Source organism: Aphelocoma coerulescens, chromosome 2 (genome assembly GCF_041296385.1).
Source record: "Aphelocoma coerulescens isolate FSJ_1873_10779 chromosome 2, UR_Acoe_1.0, whole genome shotgun sequence".
NCBI lineage: Eukaryota > Metazoa > Chordata > Aves > Passeriformes > Corvidae > Aphelocoma > Aphelocoma coerulescens.
Window position 1 is genome coordinate 168,500,726 of NC_091015.1, and position 27,494 is coordinate 168,528,219.

General features: G+C 46.3%; 2 protein-coding genes across 11 annotated transcripts in view; one reads left to right on the forward strand and one right to left on the reverse strand.

The window, feature by feature from the left end:
• On the forward strand, positions 1–24,744 carry MAPK15 (mitogen-activated protein kinase 15). 5 transcript variants are annotated; one of them, XM_069005671.1, is made up of 14 exons: positions 1–81; positions 3,037–3,135; positions 3,397–3,426; positions 6,351–6,510; positions 6,601–6,731; positions 7,290–7,453; positions 8,366–8,505; positions 8,916–8,973; positions 9,746–9,883; positions 10,100–10,205; positions 10,616–10,919; positions 11,192–11,334; positions 12,790–13,017; positions 24,109–24,744. In XM_069005671.1, exons 1-13 carry the CDS (start codon positions 13–15, stop codon positions 12,994–12,996), a joined length of 1,749 nt encoding a protein of 582 aa, XP_068861772.1. In that variant the 5' UTR covers positions 1–12; the 3' UTR covers positions 12,997–13,017; positions 24,109–24,744. The 5 variants fall into 5 exon arrangements, with proteins under 5 accessions (XP_068861772.1, XP_068861771.1, XP_068861770.1 ...); XM_069005670.1 differs by lacking the exon at positions 24,109–24,744 and adding an exon at positions 16,410–16,495; XM_069005669.1 differs by lacking the exon at positions 24,109–24,744 and adding an exon at positions 14,160–14,238.
• The window catches only part of FAM83H (family with sequence similarity 83 member H), a 25,100-nt gene continuing 12,832 nt past the window's right edge, over positions 15,227–27,494 (reverse strand). For 4 of the 6 annotated variants that reach the window (XM_069005661.1, XM_069005663.1, XM_069005666.1 and 1 more), the window contains 4 exons: positions 22,277–22,737; positions 20,714–20,878; positions 20,258–20,382; positions 15,227–17,886 (listed from right to left, as the gene is read on the reverse strand). In XM_069005661.1, coding sequence (XP_068861762.1) covers positions 15,237–17,886; positions 20,258–20,382; positions 20,714–20,878; positions 22,277–22,723 — 3,387 coding nt within the window. In that variant the 5' untranslated portion in view covers positions 22,724–22,737 and the 3' untranslated portion in view covers positions 15,227–15,236. Of the gene's footprint in view, positions 17,887–20,257; positions 20,383–20,713; positions 20,879–20,956; positions 21,407–22,276; positions 22,738–24,738; positions 24,819–27,494 lie in introns of those variants that run through there. The other 2 variants (XM_069005664.1, XM_069005667.1) reach the window with 2 other exon arrangements.

Below are 27,494 nucleotides of genomic sequence, written 5' to 3' on the forward strand. Positions count from 1 at the left end.
GGAGGTGCCGCCATGAGCCCGCCCGAGGTGGAGCCGCTCGTGTGCCGCAAATACGAGATCAAGAGGCGCCTGGGCAAGGGGGTGAGTGCCTGGCGGGGGGGCTGGCCTGTAGGAGCTGGGGTGATCGTGGGAGCTGGGAGGGCCCATGAGAGCTCGGGGGGCCCGTGTGGAGTTCAGGGCACCGTGAGAGCTTCAGGCGGCCCAGGGGAGCTGAGGGGGTGTTTGGGAGTTCAGGCGCCCGTGGGAACTCTGTCGCTCAGGGCCCCGTGGGAGCTCCAGGTGACCCAGGGGAACTCCCGGGGACTGTAAGAGCTCAAGAATAAATAGTAAAATGGATCTGAGTCTCAAAATACATTCTCTTTGTGCCTGCCAAATCCTTCTACATTTACTGTAACCCCATCACTTCAGATCATGGTGCATCGTCATATTTTCTCCATAAAATGTATTTTTATACATGAGCCAATGGTAATTTCTAAGATATGTCTCCTCAGACAGTCTCTAAACCCTCCCCAGTTATCTGCTTTTCTATTCTGGCAGCTCTTTGCCATCGCTTAGTTTATTGATACAAGCATTTAAGTATTTCCCTCATCATCTTCACAGAGTCAAGGAATCACTGAGGTGGAAAAGCCCTCTGAGCCTGTTGAGTCCAACTGCTCCCCCAGCAATGCCAAAGCCACCACTAATCCATGTCTCTATGTGCCACATCCACACGGCTGTTAAATCCTCCCAGGGATGGGGACTCCACCCCTGCCCTGAGACAGTCTGTGCCAGGGCTGCACAGCCTTTTGCAGGAGGGTTTTTTCCAATATCCAGCCTAAACCTCCCCTGGCACAACTTGAGGCTGTTTCCCAGTTGCCAGCAGAGTAGTACTGTAGCACTTACCTGAGGTACTTGTACAACTGTTTGTACTGCCTCATGCATGGCAAAGGTCCTGATCCCATGCTCCGGACCACAGATGTTACTGGGAAGTCTGCCTTGGTGTCGTTACATGACTATTTAATCACTAGAATCACACATTGCAGCTCTTTTGCTTTGTGCAAGTATTTAAACATTAAATGGGCATTTCTGCGTGGGATACGATCCCGTTGTCCAAAGGTAAAGCAGCTCCTAAACTGTGGAAAGTCAAGATTCAAATCTATGCCTAAAATAAAAAAACTGGATCTGTGCCACAAGTGAGACTGAGCAGTCATCATTTGCAAGTATCACACTCATCCAGAATAGGGAAAACTCAGGTAGAAGTTCCTGTTCCCTTAACAGACAGCACAGCTTTTAATTGGAAAAAAAAAGGTTTAGTGTTGGATCTGACAGTGCTGTGTTAGTGGTTGGACCCAATGGTCTTGGAGGGCTTTTCCAACCTCAGCAATTCTGTGGTGCAGGGATGCTGTCACTACAGACTTTAGTAAAAAGTCTCTCTCCATCCTTCTTATCAACCCCCCTCCAGTATTGAAAGACCACAGTGAGTTCTCCTTTGAGCCTTCTCTTCTCCAGATTGAACACCCCCAGCTCTCTCAGCCTGGCTCCAGAGCAGAGGGCCTCCAGCCCTCGGAGCATCTCCATGGCCCTTCTCTGCACCTGCTCAGACTGGTCTGCATCTTTCTTGTACTGAGTGCTCCAGGTGGGAATCTCACCAAAGTCAAATACAGGGGAAGAATTATCTCTCTTGACCTGCCACCCACACCATGGCTGCCAAAAACTAGGTGCCATTGGCATCTTGCCACCATCTTGCCACGTGGGTTCATATTCAGCCACTGTCACCAGCACCACCAGGTCCTTTTCCAGCTTTCCAGCCACTCTGTCCCAAGCCTGACGTGTTTCATTGAGTTGTTGTGACCCAAGAGCAAGACCTGTCACTTGGCCTTGTTGACCCTTGCACCACTGGCCTCGGTGCAAGGGCCATCGATGCTGCCTTTCCAAACCCCTCTGCAGAGGTTCCTGCCCTCCTGCAGATCCATGCCCCTGCCCAGCCTGGTGTCCTCTGTGAGCTGGCTGAGGTGCCCTCAAACCCCTTGTCCAGAGCATTGATACAGATATTAAACAGGACTGGCCCCACTACTGAGCCTAGGGAATCCCACTGGTGTCCGGCCCCAGCTGGATGTAGCCCCATTGCCCACCACTCCCTGGGCCCAGCCATGAGCCACCAAGCAGTGCACCTGTCCAGGCCAGGAGCAGCCAGGTTCTCCAGGAAAATGTTGTGGGAAACGGTGTCAGAGCTTTACTCGAGTCCAGGCAGACACATCCACAGCCTTTCCCTCAGCCACTGAGAAGGTCACACTGTCACAGAGGGAGATCAGGTTGGTCAGGCAGGACCTGCCTGTCACAACCCTGAACTGGCTGGGCCTGATCCCCTGGTTGTCCTTCTTTTGATGCATCCCAGGACATGGTTGGCTGTCTGGGTTGCTAGTGCATGTGAGTTCATTTCCAGTTTTTCATCCAGCAGCACCCCCAAGTCCTTCTCCTCAGGGCTGCTCTCCAATACATAGAGTCATGGAACCACAGGATAGTTTGGGTTGAAAGAGACCTTAAAACCTGCTGAATCCCACCTCCTGCCGTGGGTAGGGACACCTTACACTAGACCCGGTTGCTCTAAGCCCCCATCCAGCCTGGGCTTGGACACTTCCAGGGATGGGGCAGCCACACCTTCTTGGGGTAACCTGTGCCAGGTCTCCCCACCCTCACAGGGAAGGATTTCTTCCCAAGATCCCATCTAAACCCTGCCCTCTGACAGTGGGAAGCCCTTCCAAATCGTGTTGTCACTCCAAGCCCTGGTTCAAAGTCCTTCTCAAGCTCTCTTGGAGCCCCTTTATGCATGAAGGAGCTCTAAAGTCTCCCTGCAGCCTTCTCTACTCCAGGCTGAACAACCCCAACTCTCTCAGTCTGTCTCCTGAGTAGATTGGCTCCTTGGTCTAATCGCTCTCTTCCATGTAGCTTCCATCATCTCTGATTCCAGTCCCTCGTTGAATACATCCTGGTTCCACTTCAGGCCTGAGCTGCGTGCAGGTGTCAGCACACTGCTCACCTGCCTGTGTTTCTCCCCAGGCCTATGGCATTGTCTGGAAAGCAATTGACCGCAAGACAGGAGAAACAGTTGCTGTTAAAAAGATTTTTGATGCTTTCAGGAACAGAACAGATGCTCAGGTGAGAAATTATTGTCCTGATGTGTTCTGAGATGTGGTGGGATTCCATAGGTATTTTCAGGATTTTTGTCTCTGAAAGATGATAATTATGCATGTAACAATACAGTCTGCAGCTATATTGGGATAAAAACAAGCAATAAATACCAAGCTTTGTGTATCATGGCACGTACAAAGAGGAGTGGATTTAACCCTGTCACTGAAGTGTATCTCTGTTCTGCCATTGTCTTGAAGTGATAATAAACTGTTTATTCTTTATTTCTAGAGAACATTTCGAGAGATTATGTTCCTGCAGGTAATGTTCCCCCTCTTCTCTGATTTTTTATTATCTCTGGTCTCTAAGTATTTTGTTCCCGTTGTTTTCCAAAATGCAGGGGTCATTGATTAGTGTTGATAACTCTAATTTCTTTTCTGCACCATCTTGGCAAAGGGCCTTTCAGGGTGAACCCATCTGAATGAAACACTCTCCATTTGGGCTTGTTTTTACTCTTTCCTGCCCTTTCCCCACTTTTAGCAATGTGTCTGCTGCAGCATCAACACATTGACTTGCACCTTCTGTCACTTCTTGCTTCTCTGTGGATAGAAACTGTTTCTCTTATGTTTTAACTGCCATGATTGGAGGAGGGGCTGGGGTGGGAGAGGGATTTACATGCCAAAATTCTTTTCCTCCATCATGCGGTATGCAATTTAATCACTTAAAAGAATCGACCAAAACTAAAAAGGGAAGTTCTGCAAGGAATAACTTAAGACTACTCTTGTTTTGATATAATTGACCTTATCAGTGGCATTCCAATTATCTGTCCACTCCTCCTCAGCCTTACCATGTAGAAACATCAATATTTTGGAATAATGTTGTTATAACTTGTGATTTTCTAAGGACACAAGTGAGGCAGGGCTCATAGAAGAGGTATTTCCTAAGACTGCCAAGTTCAAGTAGGAAAGAGATTATGTTTTTTTACTTTTTAGTCATTCTTGAAGCCTGAAATAGAAGCTGCAAACTTTAAAGCTAAAAATATAAACAGTTCCTTAGAAATGAATTACCTGTTAGATCATCTCTGAAAGTGCAGAAGTCCTGGAATGGATGGATGTAGGAGGAGCAGGGGAAAAAGGGATATTTCTTCTGAAGGAAAGAAGGAGTCACTTGGCAGTGGAGGGCAGGGAGAGCGAAGTTAATGTGCCGTTCAGCCTGTACTTCCGTGACTTTTGGTGCTCAATAGACTTTAAGAATTATAGTTTCCCCTCCTGTTTTAAAACTCTTTCTTGAGGTTCAAGACTGAGGGCTCAGAAAGGAAAAGATGTGAAAAATGCTCCGTTATTCATAACTGGATGTTTGTCTTAATTTGTTTGTCTGCGCATAATAATTGCTTTGTTCCGTCTTGATATTTATCACAAGGCCATTTGATGGACTAGGTTATTGTTTTATATTATGTATCTCAATTATTCTAACTGAGAAGTTGCTGTAGAATCTGAGGTGTGAATGATTCTCTGATGCTCTGGTCATTGCTTGCAGGTTTTGTGTTTGCTGTTCAGTGTAGTTGTAGATCTCCAGGTACATTTTAGGCAAATTTTAGAATGTCATTTTGGTAAGTATGTTAGTAGCATTATTATTCATTAAGCAAAGATTAATAGAACTGGCCCTGACAAGGTTTTTTTCAAGGTAACATGTTTTTTTCAGTACAGATTGAAATTTTTTCATGACTTTCTGTTATCAGTTCCAGGGCAAGGCAGTGTGAGACAGTGGAATTTTCCTTCTTAAATAGTATTCAAGTAACACTGTCAAGATTTAGCTGCATCTCTAGAACAATATCCCCTTTTGGGTAAAAACCTTCTTTAGATCATTTGGATGGGTATTTTGACTGTTCTCCTCAGAATGAAAACAAAGCGTGTGATGGCCTGGCTGAGTATCACTGCTTTGTGAGTGTGTTTTCACAGGTTGCTGCAGGTGAGTGTGTTGTTTTGTGAACTTTCCTAGATGTTATGCATTATAAAATGTTGGTCTATTATGAAGTGTTTACTGTGTCCCTGGCTGCACAGAAGTGGGAAATTGCCTTTGTGTCCTCTATGAACAGTTCCCATTCAGCCCGGTCAGCTCGGGACACAGCAGGCTGCGGGGGCCAGCCTCTGATATCGGAGTGATCAAAGGTCTGGCTCGTGGTTCCTTCCAAGGGACCGCGGCGATAAAGGCAGACGGCGGAGGAAATGGGGCAGGCTCAGAGTTGGGTTAAATCCAGAAAGTTTATTGGCCCTCCGAACGGAGGGACCTCAACCACCAGAGGGTGCCCAATCCTGCGCACCTGCCGATCTCGTGCAAGGGATTTTATGGGGGGGGGGGAGACAAGAGGGGGGAGTACAGATCAACCAACCAGGGAAGGGAAGGGTGTGGCAAACAGAACGAGGGACACATAAGGGAACCAACTGTAACAGGGGATGGGAGGGACTCCTTTCCCAGGACTAATCACCTGGCCGCCTGGCTAGAACTTTCCAGAAGCCTAGGAGGGGTGCCAGAGTGACAGACAGGGTCCTGGGAGGAGACAAAACTGTCATATAGGGTGATTTTAATAAAACAGGGGGGGCGCCAACTGGGGTACACCACACTTAAGGAACATAGAGGGGAGACCCGGACGGAACCAAAGTAAACACACTCCCACGGGAAATAAAGGCTGTTAAAGCTGGGGATGAACTTAATGATCCCATCAGGATTGTCAGTCTGCAAAAACGTGAGGATGGACTCCACCTGCAGTGTGATAGCTGTGTTCAGGTATCTCTGGGTGCTGTCTGATCTCCATGCAGTCAGTTCCTCAACGCAGCCTGTGAGTGTCTGAGCCAGCCCTCAGATCGACATGTTCTGGTATTGTTTGGGTTTTTAACTATAATGTTGATGGCAACTATGATCTATTTGCATGCCACAAAAATTCTGGGGTTCAATAGGAAATGTGTGTGCATTAAGGGGGCTGGATTTCATTATAAATGGTATAGAGAGAGTTTTAGAACAAATGTCTCATTCAACAGAGATTATTTTTTTGATTAACTGACTGGTTTCCTACTATGGAACAAACTTGAATCCTTTTTTTAAGTTTATTTCAGAAGAAGCCTAATGGAGGGAACAGCACGTTAATGTTTGTTCTAGACAGTAATACAAATGGAAATATGTTATTGTCCTTTTTTATGATTCACAAGCAAAACACATGAATTTGACAGCTGGGTCTCTTCCCTGTGCAGAAATTTGGAGAACATCCAAATATCATCAAGCTGCTCGATGTTATCCAAGCAGAGAATGACAAGGACATCTACCTCATCTTCGAGTCCATGGGTGAGACTGAGTATTGCAGCAGCCATTCAAACCCAGCCTCTCTTAGGAGTTATCCTTGTTATCACTTTGGTAGTGTGTGATATACATTATACATATGGATGTTTGTGATACTACTGATATTTACTGATGTAAATATATTACTGGTATAATGTATTACAGAGACAGATTTACATGCTGTGATTAAGAAGGGGAATTTGCTGAAAGACATCCACAAGTGTTACATTGTCTACCAACTCCTGAGGGCAACTAAATTCATCCACTCAGGGAATGTTATTCACAGGGATCAGAAGGTACATTTTGGTCATGGTCTGTATCCTTCACTGCAGTTTTGTGTTGAACAATAAATAAAATCACAGACTGATTTGGGATGGAAGGGACCTTCAAAGCCCATCCGTTCCCACCTCCTGCCATGGACAGGGACACCTTCCACTATCCCAGGTTGCTCCAAGCCCAGTCCAACCTGGCCTGGAAAACTTCCAGGGATGGGGCACCCACAGCTTCTCTGGGCAGCTGGTGCCAGGGCCTTACCACCCTCAGAGGGAAGAATTCCTTTGCAATATCCCATCTGTTCCTGCCCTCTGTCAGTGGGAAGCCGTTCCTGCTTGTGTTGTCCTTACAGACCCATGTTCAAAGTCCCTCTCAAACTCTCTTGGCACCCCTTTAGGCACTGCAAGGAGCTCTAAGATCTCCTTCGAGCCTTTTCTCCAGGGTGAATACCCCCAGCTGTCCCAGCCTGACTCCGTAGGAAAAGTACGAAGAAATATATGAGACTAGTAAAAGAACCTTGATAATAATCTTCTGCTATTCAGAGAGTAAAAGGCTAATTAATTCTCCTGTGTTCAATCCAGCCTTCCAATATCCTGCTGGATGCACAGTGCTGTGTGAAGCTGTGTGACTTCGGCCTGGCCCGTTCCCTGTGCCAGCTGAGTGAGGACCAGCCCACCCCTGCACTGACCGAGTATGTGGCCACACGCTGGTACCGAGCCCCCGAGATCTTACTGGCCTCTCGCAAGTGAGTGAAGGGATGGGAGCCTGGGACTTCACCACTTGCAAATTTTTTTGTCTAAAAGTCTTCAGTTTTTTAATTTTCAGTGTCACCAGATGCAGTGTCATGTCACCAGTCTGTTTGCTCAATATACAGTTAAACTTCTGTGACATAAAAACCTCTCATGAACATGTTCATAGCCTTCTTGTGCCCTTAGACTGAGTGTATGTACATGAGCAGCTCATCTGTTTGTCACCCTTTCTCCCACCAGACTTATTTCTTCTCCATTAAACCCAATTTTATAAAATTTGCTTGAGAACTTAAGTCCTCTTTTCCAAATTGAAGCAGTGTTTTTTGATAGACCTTCATGAAATATTCCCTAATCAAATTTTGAACCAGGTGCCTGTTAGTCAGGCTTATGGAAAACCAGAAAAGTAAATAAATAGATGCTGGGGTAGTATCCCGAATTTTAAATATGGATGTTTTGCAAACTGTCCTATACCCATTGTTTGGCATTTACTTTGCTTAAAAATGTAGTTCTTAAGTAATTGTAACACTTTGTGCATACATTGTGACCAAAGTCAATTGTTTCCAAAGAATATGTATCTTCATTCTTGGTCATATGAAAAGGCTATAATACCTTGTTCTGGCATTACCTTTAATATATTACTTTGTTCTGGCATTTTCCTGTAATATATTTCCTTTTATGGCTTCTTAGACTAGACTTTGAGTAGGATAAATCTCCTTTCTGTTTCATGCATGCCAGTCTCATGATACCCAAATGTTACTCAACTGATAGTTCAAACCTGTGAGCATTTACATCTGAGAAGTCACCAAGCATGCTCTCTAGCAAATAAATCAATGTAGGTGATGTGAATACCAGGTACAGGAGAATATTTGCTTGATTTAATCCTACCTCTGTTCTCTTCCTGTTTGTAGTTACACTAAGGGTGTAGACATGTGGAGCATTGGCTGTATTCTCGGCGAGATGCTGCTTGGAAAGCCTCTTTTCCCTGGGACATCAACAATGAATCAAATAGAGCAGATCCTGAGGGTCATCCCTGCTCCGTCCCCAGAAGGTAGGACTCTGCTGCGAGGAAAGGTGTCTAGAGAAAGGGTTAAGAGTGGAAGAAAGCAGCCTGGCTGGGTCAGGGAAGAAGGTATCTCTTATTCATTCTGGCACCTTTCCAAAGAAATGAAAGTTTTCATCTTGAATGTTAGAGGAAAATAAGAAGTTCAGATATCCTGGTGCTTCTGCATCTGTTGCTATGAGAGTGCAAGTTTATGAAGTGTATGATTTATAAATAGGAATTCAAAAATCAGCTTAGAAAATTTGTAAGTAAATATTCCATCCCCCTTCCATAGATCTCCGACTGAGTTTTATGAGGATAATTTCTTATGTTAATATCAAATATTTGCTTTCCTTCATAAACTGTGTACCTCTGCTAATCCTCATCTTGGCAGTAACAGTATCTTTTTATTATTGCAGATATTTTGGCTCTGCAGTCAGAGTACAAGGCCTCCGTTATTAACCACATGAGTTCCCGGTAAGCTTGAGGTGTTCGTGTGGCTTGGATCATCTAATGTAGGACCATGGAATCATGGAACCACAGAATAGTTTGGGTGGGAAGGGACCTTAAAGATCATCTCATTCTATCCCCCTGACATGGACAGGGACACCTTTCACTAGACCAGGTTGCTCCAAGCCCCATCCAACCTGGCCTTCCAGGGATGGGGCAGCCACAGCTTCTCCAGGAAATCATTGCAGTCCCTCACTACCCTCACAGGGAAGGATTTCTTCCCAATATCCCATCTAACCCTGCCCTCTGGCAGTGGGAAGCCCTTCCCACTTGTCCTGTCACTCCAGGCCCTTGTCCAAAGTCTCTCTCCAGCTGTCTTGGAGCCTCTTATGGCACTGGAAGGGGCTCTAAGTTGTCTCCTTAAATAGAAATTATTTAAAATATGAGTAAGATTTGGTGCTTAAAACTGATTTTTTCAAGATACTTTCTTCTTCATTATGTTCACAATTATATTTAGGATTTCAAAATGCAAAACCAGATTTTCAAACTTTATCTTCTCTGTAATTTACAGAGAAGTATGTTTCTGTGATCTCAGGTCTAGATTTGTGGGATCATGGGGCTGGAAAGTGATGAACTTTAAGGTCCCTTCCCAGCCAAACCATTCTAGGATTCAATGATTATGACACACAGTTTGTGAGTGAACTTGTGTCTGTTGTCACCTTGACCCTAGAACTGTCATTCCTGCCTTCACTTGGGAATTAGACACTGAGAGCTTGTATCATTGTTTTCTGACTTCTAGGCAGCGAGTAGCATTTGAGGAGATTTTCCCATCCTCTACACCATTGCCTGCCTTGGATCTGCTGAAGAAACTTCTGGTATTTAACCCTGACAAACGGCTCACAGCAGAGGAGGCTCTGCAGCATCCTTATGTGAACAGGTGAGAGTGACACTGGTATGGAGCTTCCCCGATGTCTTCTGAGACATTACAAACCTGCTCTTGGCAAAAATTTTCTTTAAATGCGTTACAGAAAAAATGGCAAAACTAATTCTTTTTCTCCAACTCTATTTACACGAGATTGTTTAACAATCCTGTTTAAATTTTTATAATCTGTTTCCAGTCAGTGAATTACATGATGTGTTCTCATTTCCTCAGATTTCACTGTCCTTCTAGGGAGCCCTCTTTGGATTTTGATGTGATCCTTCCTTTGGGTGATGATGTCCAGCTGTCTGTGGCAGAATATCGAAATAAATTATATGAGGTACTTTCATCCTATTTTCCCAAATCCTAATCCTCCAGGTAACCTGCCATTCTTGCACACACCTAACGAATTCTGTCATTGTCTTGGTGTTCTCCTGGGCTTTCGGTACCTGCTGGCCCAGTTACACCTTGGTGTTTGATCGGCCAGTTCCATACTGTCATAATCTTTGAGAGACCTTTATATGTTAAATTCCCACATGGCAAAGAAAAATCTCTGAAGCATGATGTCTGAGAAAGACTCACAGAATGGTTTGGGTTGGAAGGGCCTTTAAAGATCATTTAGTTATATTATACTTGTTACTTACCCTGTAAAATAAATTGCAGATATTTTTAAGTATTCCTCTTTGTTTTGATGTTTTATTTTTCTGCTGTATTGCTGTATTAAGTCTAACCTACTTTTCTGTTCTGCAGATGATCCTTGAAAAGAAGTCAAAGAGCCTTCCAAAGGAGCAAGGGCAGAGAGAAAACATTCAGCTGAGCCAGTCTGAATCCAGCACACTTCTCTCAGGTTTCAGCTCAGTGGCTGTACCTGTCAGGAAAGGCCAGCAAGAACCAACACCCCCTCTTCTAAACCCTTCACATGTGCACACTGGAGCCACAGCTGGGGTCCAGCCAATAGGATCCAGCCAGAGCAAGGATTTGGCTAGAACTGTGTGTCAGAGGTCACAGACTAGTGTGATGATGTACAACCCCATCACACACACCACTGTGCAGAGTAGGTACCACCCTCCTATACCAGGAGGTATAATGCCCCTTGGGGTATTGTTGTGGGGAAGAGAGAATGAGTGGTGTAAAAGAAATAAGGGAATTTGCAAATTGATGCAAGTTTGAATTTGGTAAAATGAGGGGGTGAAAGTGTGGGAGGGAAATGACATGAGAACAAAACATTGTTGAATGAGTGTTGAGTATGGGACTGCTCCTGCCTCAGTCAATGTGTTCTGTGTTCTTCCAATTTTCCTACTTTCTCTCATGTTTTTCCTTCTGCAGGAAATGCAAATCCTGGTGCTGGGATCAGGAACTGTTCTGCACCACCTCAACAGTCCAGAATCCCCAACAATGGGAAACTAGGGAGACAAATCACACAGCCAAACACTCGGCTCTCTCCTACCAGTGTGCAGAGCCTTTACAATGTGAGTAGCTTAACTTCTAACCCTTACTTGTGGTAACCTGGGTCACAGCAACTCCCTGTAGTGCTCCAGGCAGAGTGGCTGGAAAGCTGGAAAAGGTCACCTGCTGGTGCTGATGATAGCAGCTGAACATGAGCCTAGGTGTGCCCAGGTGGGCAAGAGACCAATGGCACCTGGCTTGTACCAGCCACGGTGTGGTCAGATGCCCAGGGCAGTACCTGTCCCCTATGCTGGACACTGCTGAGGGACCTCCAATCCTGGGGACAAGTTTGGGCTCCTCACAAGAAAGGAGGGGCCACATTGAGGGGCTGGAGTGTGTCCAGAGAAGGGAACAGAGCTGGGGGAGGGTCTGGAGCAGCAGAAGTAGCTGTAGAGGAAAGGAGGCTCAGGTGGGACCTTCTCACTCTCTGCAACTCCCTGACAGGAGGGTGCAGCCAGGCGGGGCTTGGGCTCTGCAAGTGACAGGGTAAGAGGAAATGGCCTCAAGTGGTTCCAGGGGAGGTTTAGGTTGGATATTGGAAAAAACCCACCTGCAAAGGGCTGTCCAGCCCTGGCACAGACTGCCTCAGGGCAGGGGTGGAGTCCCCATCCCTGGGGAGATTTAACAGCTGTGTGGATATGGCATGTGGAGACATAGATTAGTGGTAGTCTTGGCAGTGCTGCGGGAGCAGTTGGACCCAGTGGGCTCAGAGGGCTTTTCCAACCTCAGTGATTCTGTGATTTCATGTTTCTGCATTTCTAATGAATTGCTGTTGCTGAGCCGTGAAGGTGTCAGTCCTGTCCTCTCTGCTCCTCCCTCTTCCCTTCTTGGCCATGCTTCCTTGCAAAAGTCCTTACCCTCACTGCGTTCTTTAATGACCTCTTGCTCCTGCCTTTTTTTCTTCCTGAGCTGGCTGTCTGCTGCCTGGTGACTGCTGGCACCTGCAGAAGTGATGGGAGGAAGCTTATGACAGAGGAAGAGTACGGAAGGAGGAACCACAGATTCATAGAATCAGAATCACAGAATCACAGACTGCTTGGGTTGGAAGGGACCTAAAAACTCATTCCACCCCTGTGCCATGGTCAGGGACACCTTCCACTAGCCCAGGTTGTCAGAAACTTTCAAGCATGTCCAGTAGCACACTTGCAACCCACCTTTCAGCCCCTCTGATTTGGAATCCCTTCCAAAATGTTTTGAGAGTGAGAGAAGCCATTTATTCCCCAAGATGGGATTGTGGAGCTTGCTGTACATGCAGGTGTACACATGACCAATGCATTTGGAAGAATCTTTAGGGAATTGTGACCAACTTTCTGTGACAGGAAGAGCAGAAGAGGGAGAAGATCAGCCTACAAATGCCCTGAGTTTGTGTTTGTTTTTTGAGAGGATAATGCTGACCAAAGCCCAATCTGTGTCCTATTTGCATTCCAGAAAGCTGATTCCAGGTTATTAACTTTCCTTGGCTTTTCTTTCTCACACAGAATCCCAGAAACTCTCAGTGTAACAGCAACGATGTTCGTCCCCTTCTAAAGCCCAGTAAAAAGATGTTTCAGATCACTGCAAACGTGGGAGCTGCGGGTGATCCAAGGGCATCAATGGGCAGCTACTCCCAGGCCTACGGAACCATCAGTAAATCTGCACTGCAGAGTCTTCCAATAGCCAAGGCCTCTGAAAACCCTGAGCAGTGAATGTGGAGATGTTCCAGACAGGTGAAGTACAGCTCATCCCTCAGCCCCTGACTAAACAAGGGCAGCAGGGGAGAGCAAAATATGAGGAAATGCTTTATTCACTGCATAGGACAATGTCCTCCTTTCCTCTGGACAAGCTAATAGGAAAGGGAATCCAGCCCCTCTGCCTTCCAGTCTCAGCAGACAAGGACACTGCGTGTTTGCTCTCAGACTGTGAGAACAGTGAATGCTGTCAGTTCATACTCCTCGTTTGAATTACTGCAAAAAATCACAGAAAGCCGCAATATTCTGATACTTGAGTGATTTTTAGACATATTCAGGGTCCAGGGGAACCTCCAGAAGTTCAACAAGGCCAAGTGCAAGGCCAAGAAAATGCTCTGAGGGCTTGAGCCCCTCTGCTCTGGAGATAGGCTGGGAGAACTGGAGGAAAGAAGGCTCTGAGAAGACCTTCTAGTGCCTAAAGGGGCTCTAGGAGAGCTGGAGAGGCACTTTGGACAAGAGCCCGCAGTGACAGGACGGGGGAAAGGCTTCCCACTGACAGAGGGCAGGGTTAGATGGAATTTGGGAAGAAATCCTTCCCTGTGAGGGTGGGGAGGCCCTGGCACAGGTTGCCCAGAGAAGCTGTGGCTGCCCCATCTCTGGAAATGTTCAAGGCCAGGCTGGACAGGGCATGGAGCCACCAGGTCTAGTGGAAGGTGTCCTGGCCCATAGCACGCAGGGGTTGGGACTGGGTGACCTTTAAAAGGTCCCTTCCTACCCATTCTAGGATTTGTCAGCAGTCTGCCTAAATGGTAGATATTTTTTTGAGCAGAACAGGTAACTGTTCTCTGAACACCATGAAGACCTAACTCTTCACAGATAATCTTACAGCCCTTCACTCATTTCTATGACTCTTCTGGGCTACATAAACAGAATCCATCATGGTCTGGTTTTGTTAAAATCAATTAGAAAAGCATTTGAAATAAAGGTGGGTTCTTCTACAATACTTAACAGCTTCCCTAGTGTGTAATATTGTAAATATTTTTAAAATAAATACTTTATATTGCACCACAGAAAATCTTTGTTTTTCAAGCAGCATTTGCTGTGTTGAGAGCGAAACTGCCTATTGGTAGGGCTGTCTTCTTCAATGAATAATTGGTCATTTTTACTGTTTTTGCTTTCAGAAAGCAAAGTTTCATGAGATACTATTGCTGAGACATCGTGAAGGTGTTGCCAGTCTACAGTGGGACTACAGGAAACTTTATGTTCCTGTTTCAATGCTGATTTTGGATACATTTTCCTCATTAACTTGAAGCCCTTGTCTCTGTCTCTGAAGTTTTACTCTACCTGTGATAAATGATTGTTATTCCCTCCCAGCTCTGTCAGCTGCTCATGCTGGTCCAGACCTGTTCCCTCATGAACTGGAAAGTGAAGAGAGAGTGACTTCCACTGTCAAGGAAGTCACTACTTGGCCAAGGCAGGATTTTATTTTAGATGCTTATTTAAACTCAGACTCACCTGAAAAGGTATCCTAAAACCAAGCCCTTCTCCATCAATAGCACCCCAGCAGCTTCTTCTGGCTCAGCCCCTAAAGCAAGTAATTCCCTATACACAAAGGAACAAACCACAAGCAAACCAGACCCTGCAGGCTCAGGAACTGGTAAATAGAAAAGCTGGGCCTGTGCTGCTGGAGATCAGAACCACAGATTAGGTCAAAACATTGGTTACACTATTTTTTTGTCTGTAAACCTTCAAAAAGGTGCCTCCTGTGTCTGATTCATTGTGAGATACAGAAAAAGAGTAACTTTACCTGAGAAACCACTGGGCTTTAAATACTTTTTCCAGTTAATACTTGTGTGTGTGTGTGTGTGTGTGTGTGTGTCTGTATGTATTTATCTTTTCTGGCCGAAACTCAAGTATTGCATTTTCTATTTTTAATTCTTTTCCAAAATTGGAATAGTTTTGTCTGCTGAAAATATTCCTTGGGTTTAACAGAGACTTGTTTTTAAAAAAAGAGACTTCTGTGCTTTAAGCATGTTGGCATTTTAATTATTTTATTTGGAACATACTGTGATAAGGTTGTTTGATACCACCTGACTTTATTGAGCAAACTGTGCCGTGGGAGGCTCATGCTGGATACGTTTCTGCTCACTAATCAAGAAGAGCCTTGCCATTGGGGTTTGTAGCCATCATAGACAAGTTTCTTCCTCGTTTCCCTGCGACAGTCAGTGATTAAATGGAATTAAATAGGATTTCTAGAATCATTTTTTGGTCTTGAAGGTCCCCAGGATTTTGGGCATGAATTTTCCCATTTTCTTGTCTTTGGCATCTGTGTCATATTCCTCTTCACTCGGACTCGTGTGTTCGTCCTTCTTGCAGAACACCTCGAACCTGCTGTAGACTCGCTTCTCCTTCCGCATGTTCTCCATTTTTTTCAGGAGGGTGTCTCTATCCTCTGATGGCTGCCGCTGGAGGTTCCGTTTCTGGCTCCCAAAGCTCTCAGACCTGTGGATGTTGCAGCTTTTCTCCTTTTCCCCTTTTCTTTCCAAGCTTGTGGTTGACCTGGAGAGGTCAGGGTTGCTGGTAGATGGCAGCTGCTTGGCCAGCTCGGCTCTGTTCTTCTGGCTATTGGCAGAGATCTGCTCCAGGATCACCTTGGTGTCATCACGCAAGTTGCTGCTGTACAGGATGTTGGCTGTGGAGGAAGGGAACCTCCCTTGTGTTGTCTGGCTGCTCTTGGGGGGGAGTGGTGCTGCGAATTTGTGGGATTTTTCTTCTTCCATCGCTTCCTGGCAGTCCCCTATGGACGATCGTTTGAGCACCACTGCCTGCTTGTCACACTTCCCACTCTCAGAAGCAGGTTCCTCCTCCAATTTCTTTTCACCTTTTGGGTTCAAAAGCTGCTTCAGCCGTAGTGACCCTTTTCTTAAAAACTCCATGGGATTTTGCTCTTGTTTTGAACAGTCTTCCTCAGATTTGTTGAGAGAACTGTCAGACCCTTGACTTCTAGACAGGCTTTCTAGAACTGAGGATGTAGTACTTGTCCTAACCTGTGATTTCTTCATTTCTGTGTTGACTAATTTTGGAGTGTCTTCTCTGAAGGTCACTCTGTCCTTCTTCTCTGGAAGAGCCAATTTCTGAGTGTCTCCTACAAATATCAGGCTCTCCTTCTCTGGAAGAGCAGGTTTGTTCTCGATGGGGTAAAACCGGGATGACAGCTTGTCCACCTTAGTGCCAAGATGTGCCAGGGGATCTTTACTCAACATGTCCCCAAACTGGGGGGTGGATGAGGCCATTCCAAATGCTCTGTCCAACTCTCCATGCATTTTGTAAGTACTGCAGGAGTCTTTGGAGTCCAGCACCCTGCTCTCCAGAATCTTATACTGCACAGATTTGGTACATTTCTTCTCCGTATTCTGTGATTCCTCCTGTAGGTAACCTGAAACAGCTTTGGTGTGGGTGACTGTGCCCCGTTCCGTGTCCTTGCCCACAGCTTTGTACTTCTCCAGCAGCTCAGCCACTTTGGAGGAGGCAGCCGTCTTGATGGTTTCATTGTCCTTTGTTAACTCACTGGACATTTGCTCTTTTTGGATCATCTGCACCTTTTCTATTGTGGTGTTGGGCTGATCTAATTTGGCAGCACTGAAAATCAGAGAGGACCTGAGCCTGGAACTCCTCTGGATCAAGGGATTTATCCTGGACCTGAAAGCATCTGGTTTCATTATTGATGTTTCTTCACCTGCTCTATCAGGATCTGAAGATTCTTTAGCACTGTCAATTCCCAGTGGCTTGCTATTGAAAGGCATGGGGGATTTGAAGGCTGGGACGAGGTCAGTGGGGTGCTTTGTGAGGGGATCCCCAAGAGCATCATTATATGCCTCGGACTCCATCGGCATTGGGAGCCCTTCATCTGGTTCAGATTGGTACGCACTGAGGTACGAAGAAATCCTCCAGTTCCGTAACCCTGTTCTGTTTTCCTGCGTGTTCTTGTCGTCATCCTGGTCTTCATCCTTGTCCTGTAGGAACAGGCGCTGCTCCAGGCTCTGCTTCTGCGTGGGAGAAGTCTGGCAAATGAATTTCTGTCCTATATTCTGCCTCCGTAACATCATTCCCATTGGGCCATTGCCCGCAGGGTTCAGCTGGTCAGAGCCGTGTCTCACCTCCCTGGAAGAATTTGAGGGTACGTAATCCAGCCGTAAGGGGAAACCCTCCTGTGGGAAACCGGGTTCCAGTTCAGGGTATCGAGGTCCCTCTCCATAGTCTTCCAGTTCATTGAATCCCGGCCTCCCCCCTCGAATCCTCTCAAAGAATCCCTGAGGTCTGCCAGAAAGATGGGGATGTTCAAACTGGTACTGGTAGAACTGGTCCTTCTGGAAGTGACTGGATTGGATTTTGAACTCATCCATGTTGTTCATGAACATCTGCCGGGTGTACTGCTTGGCAGAAGCAAAATTTTCAAACGTTCCTTCTGCAAAACTGTGTCTCTTAAAAGCATCCAACTCCAGCTGCTTGGAACGGAGGAAACCCCTGACCGGATCCATCTGGGAATTCTCCATTTCCACCTTTTTATACATCCGCATGGCTGAGCCCTCCACAGTGTGCCGCAGCATGTCGTCTCGTCGAAAATTGGAGAGGAAGTACCTGTCCGGATCCACTCTGTCCATGAAGGAGGGGAAGAGACTGTCATCCCTCTGGAACATCAGGGGGCCTTTTTTGGGAAAGAAAGGCATGTTACTGCCAAAGGGAGCCATGGCGAACGTGTTCTCTGCCTTTGCCAAGACGTTGGCTGGAGGAACGAGAGGTTCTGACTGTGCAAACAAAATGCGGAATTCTTCATCAAAGCTGGCCACCAGCTCGCCCTGGAAGATGTGTGCAATGCTCCTGTGAATCTTCTCAAAGGACCACATGAAACTACAGAGAGAACAGAAGTGATGGAGGGTATTACCATCGAGTAACTCAGCTGTACCTGTTTTCATTAAAGCATTTGCTCACCTGAAGCAAATTCTAAATTTTCTGCTCAGGCAGAAATAGGGCAAAATAATGGCAGAAAAGTCCCCTGCAGGTACTTGTTACACATCACTGTTCCCAAACCTCACAGTTACAGATTGATCTGGGATCACATCTTTGCAGAGAATTTTACACGGCAATAAATGATTTCTGTTCTAAAAAGCCAGTCAGATGTGTCACCCAGAGTACGAGCTGATGATAATCCTTATGTGAAGTAGACGTTCCTGTCTTTAACACTGTCAGTAATGACCTGGACAACAGTCGGTGTGTACCCTCAGCACCTGGCAGGTGATGCCAGTCCCAGGACCCCAAAAGACTGGGGAGATGTGCTGACAGGAACCTCTTAAAAGACAAATCCAGGATCTTAATCCTGGGGTGACACAATCTACAACCTTTTCACCCACACAGATTGAAGGGAACTGAAGGAGCTAAGCTGGAAATGAGGGAGGAAGATATTCAGTGTTATGGAGTTCATCTTCCTAAGTTCTGCTTTTTTTTCCCCATCTGCTGACCGACGGGAAGCAGGGAAGTGATCCCTTATTTTGCCTTGCCTGTGTGTGCAGGTTTGCTGTAGCTGTTAAACTGTATCACCCAGGAGTGTTCTCACCTTTAAGATTCTCTATTACATTCTGCTGGGAATCATGAGGGACACCTTTGTGAGGCTTGGCTGCCTGCTGGGGTTAACAAAACCCTTAGAATTACTGTCTTTTTTTTTTTCCCAACGGATTTTTTAATTCTTTATGTGAAGGAAGCCTGGTTTGGGGTTGCCTGGGCTCAAGGACTTCTTTAGATGGTGTATGTACCACTACTGCAAAATGGAGTCCTTTTCATGAAAAATTGCTGCTCAGTGTCCTTCAGTGAACAAAACTTTTGTCCCTGATATCCATGTGGAAGTGCCAGAATGCTGCTTTACCAACTCACCAGCCTGTCCCTCAGAATCCCACACTGGTTTGGGTTGGAAGGGACCATCACATCTTTTTTCACTCCCCTGCCATGGGCAGGGACACCTTCCACTAGCCCAAGTTTCTCCAAGCCTTGTCAAACCTAATCTTGAACACTTCCACAACTTCCCACTTCAGAAATGATACAATATTTGAAAGTCCAAAGCACATGAGAGCGTGGCAGAAGTAGTCCTGAACAATTAACTTGATCTTCTCGTAAACAAAAAATGATCCAATCAGAACAGTTGTTTGGTACAGCATCAAGTGTGAATAATTCTTTCCAAACATCAGGAAAAAAAACCCATAGTGGAATCTTATTATCAAGGAATGTGCACTTTAGTCAGATTCTTGTAACCTTTTTCTTCATAAAATTCATTTAAAAATACCCTTTATTCTATTTGCTTATCTTCCACCATGAGAAGTAACTCATGGTAGGCTTTGAGCAACCTGGTCTAGTAGAAAGTCTCCTTGCCTTCTATACAACAGCAGGGGAAGAAACCATATAAGCTTTAGGGTCTGTCCAACCCAAACCATTCTGTGATTTTATGATTACATTCTTAGAGCATGGCAGGTGTTTATCCCATCACCCTTTTAATAGGTGAAGGAGAAATTCTTCTACAGGAACTCACTAAAAACATTTATTCTGCCAAAAATGAACACCTTAGCTAGTAAGATTATTATTCCCAAAAGGATGGTTAGTGGCTGATCTCAGTCCTAACTAAAACCACCCACCACTAAAACCATCCATCTCTTTGTTGCCCAGAGAAGCTGTGGCTGCCCCATTCCTGGAAGTGTCCAAGGCCAGGTTGGATGGGGCTTGGAGCAACCTGGTCTAGTGGAAGGTGTCCCTGCCCGTGGCAGTGGAGTGAGACTGGGTGGGCTTTAAGGTCCCTTCAACCCAGTTCCAGAATTCAATGAAATGAGATATTGGGAAGAAATCCTTCCCTGTGAGGATGGTGAGGCTCTGGCACAAGTTGCCCAGAGAAAACTGTGGCTGCCCCATCCCTGGAAATGTTCAAGGCCAGGTTGGACGGGCTTGGAGCAACGTGGTCTAGTGGAAGGTGTCCCTGCCCATGTGGGGCTGTGGGGGTGGAACAAGATGAGCTTTAAGTCCCTTCCCACACAAACTATTCTGTGATTTGATGATTCTATGAGTGGAGGTCAAAGTTCATTTAGTCCAGACTAAGATGAAATCTTACACTCCTTATGCTATGGCAGATTGTCCCTAGAATGGATCAGATGGGAGCTGAGCACCTTTGCAGCCAGCCCCTTGCACAAAGCACCTGAGCATCTCTGTCTCCAAACTGGACAGGTACCACGGCAGGGCTCCTCACCTGTAGTTGCCACTCAGCACCACCATGCAGTCCACTAGCAAGAACTTCTCCTTCAGGTGCCCTTTGAAGGACATCCCTGTGCGGCAGTAGTAGGTTGGGCCAGACACCGTCCTCACCCTCAGGAACTGCAAACCAGAAAGGCACTGACTCAGATGGGACCCTCATTCCGTCCCCTGCCCCTCCTTCCCTGTCTCCATTTAACCTCCATCCTGGCACCGGGATTACCCTCCAGCTCCAGTGATTCTGCGTGCAGACACACCGGTGTACAAACCCCTTACTCAGCGTGTCTTCAGCCTTCACCCCATGTCGTGCCAGATCTCATTTTCTTCACACTGATCTTTCACCAACCTATGGCCCATTCTCCCCTTTCTCAGGTGTTTCCTGCCATACTAGCCCTCTGTGTCCCAGGAGACATCCCCCTTAGGACACAATCAGGTAGGGCAGGTCTTTGCTCACCTCCACGTAGTTCAGGTTGACTTTGCACTTGGCAGCTGTATCGAGGAAAAGCTGGGAGTTCATTTCATCCAGCAGGATGTAGACAGGCACTCGGCGAGAAGCAGCATCCAGCACCTCAAACAGTAGATCCACATCCGTGAAAATGTCCATCACAATGGCCACCACCTGGAGACGGGATGCAGGGACACGTCAGCCACCTGTGCTGGCTCGTGCCCTGACCAACCATGTTTCCCAGCTTCTCACACCCCAAAGCTGCACTGTCCCCATCTCGGCTTCCTTTTGAAACTGGAACTTTCATTCCAACTTCCTTTTGGAACAGGAAACATCCCAATTAAAGGTTCCACTAAGCGCTGTGGGCCCCGAACTGGAAAGAGAATTTCTGTCCAGGAAGGTGCATGTTCTGTATATGCAGGTGAGGGGAAACCTCCCCGGCTGTTCTCCGACTCATCAATCCAATGATTCCATGAATTTTTTGGCCATGTAATGACACTAGATGGTGTATGGAGCTGCTCCCCCCACTCCAGCATCCACGTGCCATTTTTTAGGTAACTTCCTGGCCAACATTCAGGCAGCATCCTGGCCAATATTCAGCTGCATCCATGTGCTGGTTATATGGGAAGCAGCTTCACAGGTCTACCTTCCTGTCCTTCCCAGCTCTGTGAGTATAAATACTTGATGGAAAGGGTGTAAGGAAGAAGGAGCCAAACTCTTCTCAGTGGTGCCCAGGGAGAGGACAAGACACAAACTGAAACACAGGAAATTACAGTTCAGTTACAGAAAAGCCTCTGGGACTGTAAGGAGACCATGAACATGGGAACAGGCTGTCCAGAAAGGTTTAGTCTCCACCCTTGGAGATGCTCAAGGACACAGCCTGAGTGACCCTCTCTAATCAACTTCCTCTGAGCAAGGGGGCTGGACAGGACCAGCTCCAGAGGCCCCTTCCAATCTCAACTGCTTTGGGATTCTGTGAGCTCTTGGTATATTTTAGCATGGCCTTGGACACCGTGCCACAAGAGCAGAGCAGAGACAAGCTTTGGTGCAGTCAGTGGTGGATTTGAATCATCCTGCTCCTTTGTCAGGTTCTGGAAGCAAAATTAAGGGAATTGGCAGAGGACCTGATGTTGCTCAGCCTGGAGAAGAGAAGGCTCCAGGGAAACCTTATAGCCCCTTCCAGGGCCTAAAGTGGCTCCAAGAGAGCTCAAGAGGGACTTTGGACAAGGGCCTGGAGTGATAACACAAGGGGGAGTGGCTTTACACTGCCAGAGGGCAGAGTCAGATGAGATATTGGGAAAAAATTGTTCCCTGTGAGGGGGATAAGGCCCTGGCACAGGCTGCCCCAAGGTGTGGCTGCCCTATCCCTGGAAGTGTTCAAGGCCAGGTTGGATGGGGCTTGGAGCACTCTGGTGTAGTGGAAGGTGTCCCTGCCCATGGCAAGGCAGGGAGAACTGAAGGAGCTTTAATGTCCCTCTGACTCAAACCACTCCATTATGATTCTCTATTCTGATGCTTCTCTGGCACATGTGTGATTTTACCTCTGCTCTAGCTGGGCTCTCCCTCTCTTACCTGCTGTGCTGCTCGAATCATCCTGCGAGCCTCCTCCTTAATGCTGGGGTTGTCGGGTGGGGGTGGCTGCACCAGTGTTGTCACCTCTGTTCCCCTGAACCCAAAGACCATCGGCCAGCCCAGGTCAAGCTCAGGAACGGCAAGATCTGAGTTCATGGGCCAGTAAGTCCCGGAGGATCCGTCCATGTCATTGTCCCCCGCAGTGTCTGTGCTGCCCTCCTGGTTGGCGTACTGGGGCTTCTGGAGGTTCTGGATTATGTGATCTACCTCAGAGCCACAGAGGAAATCGGGGGCCGCTTCCTCTGCCAGGAAGCGCTGGTAACTCTCCTTGCCCTCCTCTGTGAGCACATCCAGTGCCAGGCGGTAATACTCCTTGTAGTGGGGGGGAAGGTAGTTGGGGTCGAGGGGGTTGTCCCCCTGTGAGGAGCTTTGGGACCGACGAGCCATGAGGGGAGGGAAAGCTGGAAGGAAAGAAAAAACATCCATAGGAGCGGTGTCATGACAGTGACACATCTTCCTCATAGAGCAAAGGCAAAGGGAAGAGATTAAAAGCACATGGAGCAATGCTGCAGAAAGTTCAATCCAAAGGCATGGGAGCCTAAAATCAGGCAAAGGTGTGAGTCACTTAACCATTAACTTCACAAAGTTAACTGTTTTGGGCCAAAATAAGGAACAAATCAACCAGGCAGTCCTGGGATAAGCAAGGCCCATGCATCCAACAGAATGCCCAACTTTCTCTTTTAGGCTGCTGGTTGCTAGGCTTAAATTCATCATTTGTTTTAAAGTCAAGAGCAAAGCTGTAGGTAGTTATTATCTACAATCCCTAAAAATTACTTTCCAAATGCTACAAAAGTTATTTACCATGTGTAATGTGGCCCTAAACCAAAAGTGCATGCCTGAATACAAGGGCACCCTCTGGATCCTTACAAATTGGGTGTTATAGCCACCTCAGCACATGAAGAGAAGCAGGCAGTGCATGGGTGCAGGTGAGTATAGGGATGTCCTGCTGGTGTAACGTGGTCAGAAGGCAGAGGAGTCTTCATGAGATGAATGAAGAAATAAAAAACCAAGGGATGTGATCACTTTTCCAGTCTCCTCATGCTGAGAAAAAACAGAGCTGAAGGGGCTCACATGCAATATTTGATAATTGTCTATAGGGGGTCAATTATTTGAGACTATAGACAAATCTGATTTTACCCCACTTTTGAGAGAAAAGCTTGTTGTACCACAACAGTAATATCTGACTGATGCACAAATTGCTCAAAGCACTTTGGCTTCAGACTCTGAACTAATGTCAATGCTGGAATGTTCTTCTCCTGCACCCCACCACTGAGGTGCCAGCAGAGAATTCCTCATGATCCCCAAAAGAGTGAGTGACTCCTGCTAAGTTACGTTACTGAGTGTGAGTTCAGAAGGTGAGGGTCGCTGCTGTGGTTGTTGTCATCCAACACTTCTGCTTCAAAAATGGGAGGGATTGCCATGGACTGGGAGGAAGATAAAGACTTTAGACTCAGACTATCACTCTCATTAAGAACTGTAAGGATAAACAAGTTTCAAGTTCTTATTCGACCACCTGCCTAGCAGAGCAGTGCTGTGTTACTCCTGCCTCAACCTTCCACAAGCTACTCCTGCTCCAAACTGAAACTCCTGGTAGAGCTACATGGTACAACAGGAAAAATGGTCTTAATATAAGAGTAGGAAAATCCAACCGGTCCATGTGTGATGTATTGCAACAGATAATCATCTTTATAGTCTACATATGCAGCTGCCTTTACAGTCTGGATTGTCTCCATTTATCTTCCCACTAATTCTAATTCTTTTTCCTCTTCAAGTACAGAGCATTCCACTATGTATCTCTGGTGGAAGGTGCCCCTGCCCATGGCAAGGGTGTGGAACAAAATGGTCTTTAAGGTCCATATCCAAATCATCCAGATATAAGCCACGATGGAACAATGATCACACAGCAAACTGCTCACGGTGCTCAAGAGACAGAAGAGTGACTGTCAAAGAACCAACTGCAACGCTAAAAGGAAGAAGCATCAGAAGAACCCTGTGATACTGCTGGACAATCAAAACAGCAGAGGAAAAGTACTGGTAAAGTGATGAAACAATATTATATTGATTAATATAATTATTTCACTACAGTTATAAATGAAGACGGAGAAGATTGAGCTCTAAAGAAGCACCAGGTAGTACTGACTGTTATCTGGTAGGACCACAGAAAACAGCAGCACTACACAGGTTCAGGAGGAACTCACAGCCAGAGTGGGCTGGGGATAGGGACATTTTACTCCTCGCATCCCAAAAAAAGGTGGCACCTGAACTCTGACTCCTCAGCCGAGAGAAGACATCTACAAACTGTGACCAGGGCATCTCCGCTGCTAGGACAAGGACTAAATGGGCAGAAAATTAACCTGGCAGGTGGTAGGTTCGAAGGGACATCAGGAAACACCTGTACTCACCTGGGCTGATTTGGGAGAACTCTCATTGCTCTGCAACTCCCTGACAGGAGGGTGCAGCCAGATGGGGGTCAGGCTCTGCTCCCAGTTTTCACAGTGAGGAGTCACTCGAGTTCCCCACGTGTTTGTGGTGCTGAGTAAATTTGTGAATAAGCAGGAAAAAATGGTACCAGTGAAGAAGTAAATTTGATGTGAAAGCAAACTGATCATCATGGGTTTCCCTGAGACACTGGGAGAACATGGATATGGATCTGGAGGGTGTCCTGGTACCACTGAACACAGCAATACTGGTGGGTTGCTGGTCTGGCAGGGATGTTCAGGGAAGCCTGCAAGGGATGTTTGGAGGGGGCCTGGAAAACTCTGCACGTACTCTGGGGGGGGGGGGCTATTTCCTCCAAAATAGACCCACGACTCAGAACTGTGAAATAAAAACCAGAAGTTGTGTTTATGCCACCGTGTCTGCCCCAGCTCTACACATGTTCCATGGCTTGGAGCCACCTGGTCTAGTGGAAGGTGTCCCTGCTCAGGGCAGGAGGTGGAACAAGATGAGCTTCCAACCAAAACCATCTTGTGCTTCCATGATTCCATTAATCGTTGGCATCCTTTAATTCCCTGGGTTGCAACAAGAACAATACCATGTTGATGAATTCTCAGTTTGCATGAAAAATGCTGGTTTATACATATAAGTGAATAAATAAATAAAAAAATACCTATACACACATACAGACACACACACACACAAAACTACAGATATTTCATTAATCTTCCAAAATCCTTCCCTGTCAGGTAAAGCAGAAAGGAAGAATTTACCTGGAACCCCAAAGGTTATTTATGACCTTTTGTCACTTTGTTGAGTGTAAGCTGAATTCAGGCCAAAGGATAAATAAAATTTCTCCTGCTACAGTCCATCTTCCTGAATTCAGATGGATTCTGCACTTAGTTCATGGATTTTTTAAAATTTTGGTTTGGTCTGCAGCTGGCAGAGCCCTGAGGCACTGGGTCAGATTTGGTGTCATGAAGCTGCTGACTGCCAGGCTGGTTCTCCAGTTCTGCATCAAGTCATCCACTATTTGGAAAGCAATTCCTCTCCAAATCAGACGGAAGCAATCACATACCATTTCTGACTGATACTTGTGTGCCAGAAGGAGGTTTCTAAGACACAACTGGCTTTTAAACTCCTATCTTTTCACTTCTCTCTTAACTACTCTTGATCCATTCCGTGTGTGTCCATTATCCCAGCGCAAGGCTGTATTTGATGGAGGACTAGTTCATGTGCCTCAGGAAACAGGAGATGGATCACTCAGTGTGCCACATTGCCTTGTTATTTTTTTACTCCGGAACTGTGTATTCCATGGTTTTTGTAGGGCATTCCATGCTTTAAGCCTTAAGGAGTCAGGGAACACCATGTCAGGTTTCCCCTCAGAGGGACAGGAGAGTGGACACATCAGTTAGTTACAGAAAGTACTCTTTCTTCCCTCATGGCTGGATGGCTGGATGAGGGGCACCTGAAACAACCTGGAGGAGAGTGAGGGGAGACCTCATTGCACTCCACAACTTCCTCCTGAGAGGAAGAGGAGGAGCAGACAGCGATCTCTTCTTTGTGGTGACCAGTGACAGGACCCAAGGGAACAGCTGGAGCTGGATCAGGGGAGGGCTAGACTGGATATAAGAAAAAGGTTCTACACCCAGAAGGTGGCTGGGCACTGGAACGGGCTCCTTGGCAGAGTTCAAAAAGCATTTGGACAACACTCTCGGGCACATAGTGTGAGTCTTGGGGATAGTCCTGTGCAGGGCCAGGAGTTGGACTCAATGATCCCTGTGGCCCTTTCCAACTCAGTTTATTCTGTGATTCTGTGACTCCAAGCAGGGGTTGGCTCCTTGTTTGAACTTCACCTGCAAATCTATTTCCTGCAGCTTCTTTCACTCCAGAAAAAGACAAATGTTGTATTTTTGGAATTCTGAAGCATCACAACTGTCAAAGAAACTGAATCACAAACTGAAAATACCCGAAATGTAGATTTTCAGCCTGTAACTACTGATGAATAGAGAATTTTACTTACTTATATGCTTATTTTATTTAATTAGGAATTTAATTTTATTTTAATTGCTGGTCCCAGTTTACAAAATCTTCTGACACGAGTAATGAGGAATCAAGGGAAAAATGAGGATGCTAAAAAGAACAGGATGTGGCAATTCGCTTGGGGGTCTTCATAATGGGTAACAAATATTCTTTAAAATGCGTAACAAGATATTCTGTGTCCAGTTACAGCTCAGGCACTAAACCATCAGTGGGTACAGGAGAAGAGCTCATGTCAACCCAGTACCCTGCAGCTGTGAGCAGATGTTTGACGTGTTCGGCCAGAGGGGACCCCTGAACATCCCTCCTTCAGTTTTCATGACAATATTGAAAAACTAAGGCCCTGAAGTCCCTTAGTCCAAAAAACCTGCAGTGCACCTCCAGAAGAGAACAGAAAAGCTCAAGCACATCACCAATGTCCTCCATGGCTTCAGTAGCCACAATTTTATCAGGAAAAGCTTCCCAGGAAGAGTGGGCGAGAACTTTGCTGGCACTGGACAGGAAAGGAAAGGAATCCTACTACATCCTGCCTATATGACCTGGGAAAAAAAATCCAGCAATTGTTTTAAGCTGGATTTTTTTGAGCAGCACACACCGATACAGGACCTGAGATGTTCTTGAGGCCACTGAACACACTGGCAACATCCCCACTGATCCTGCAGCCAAGGTCCTGGTGCTTTGA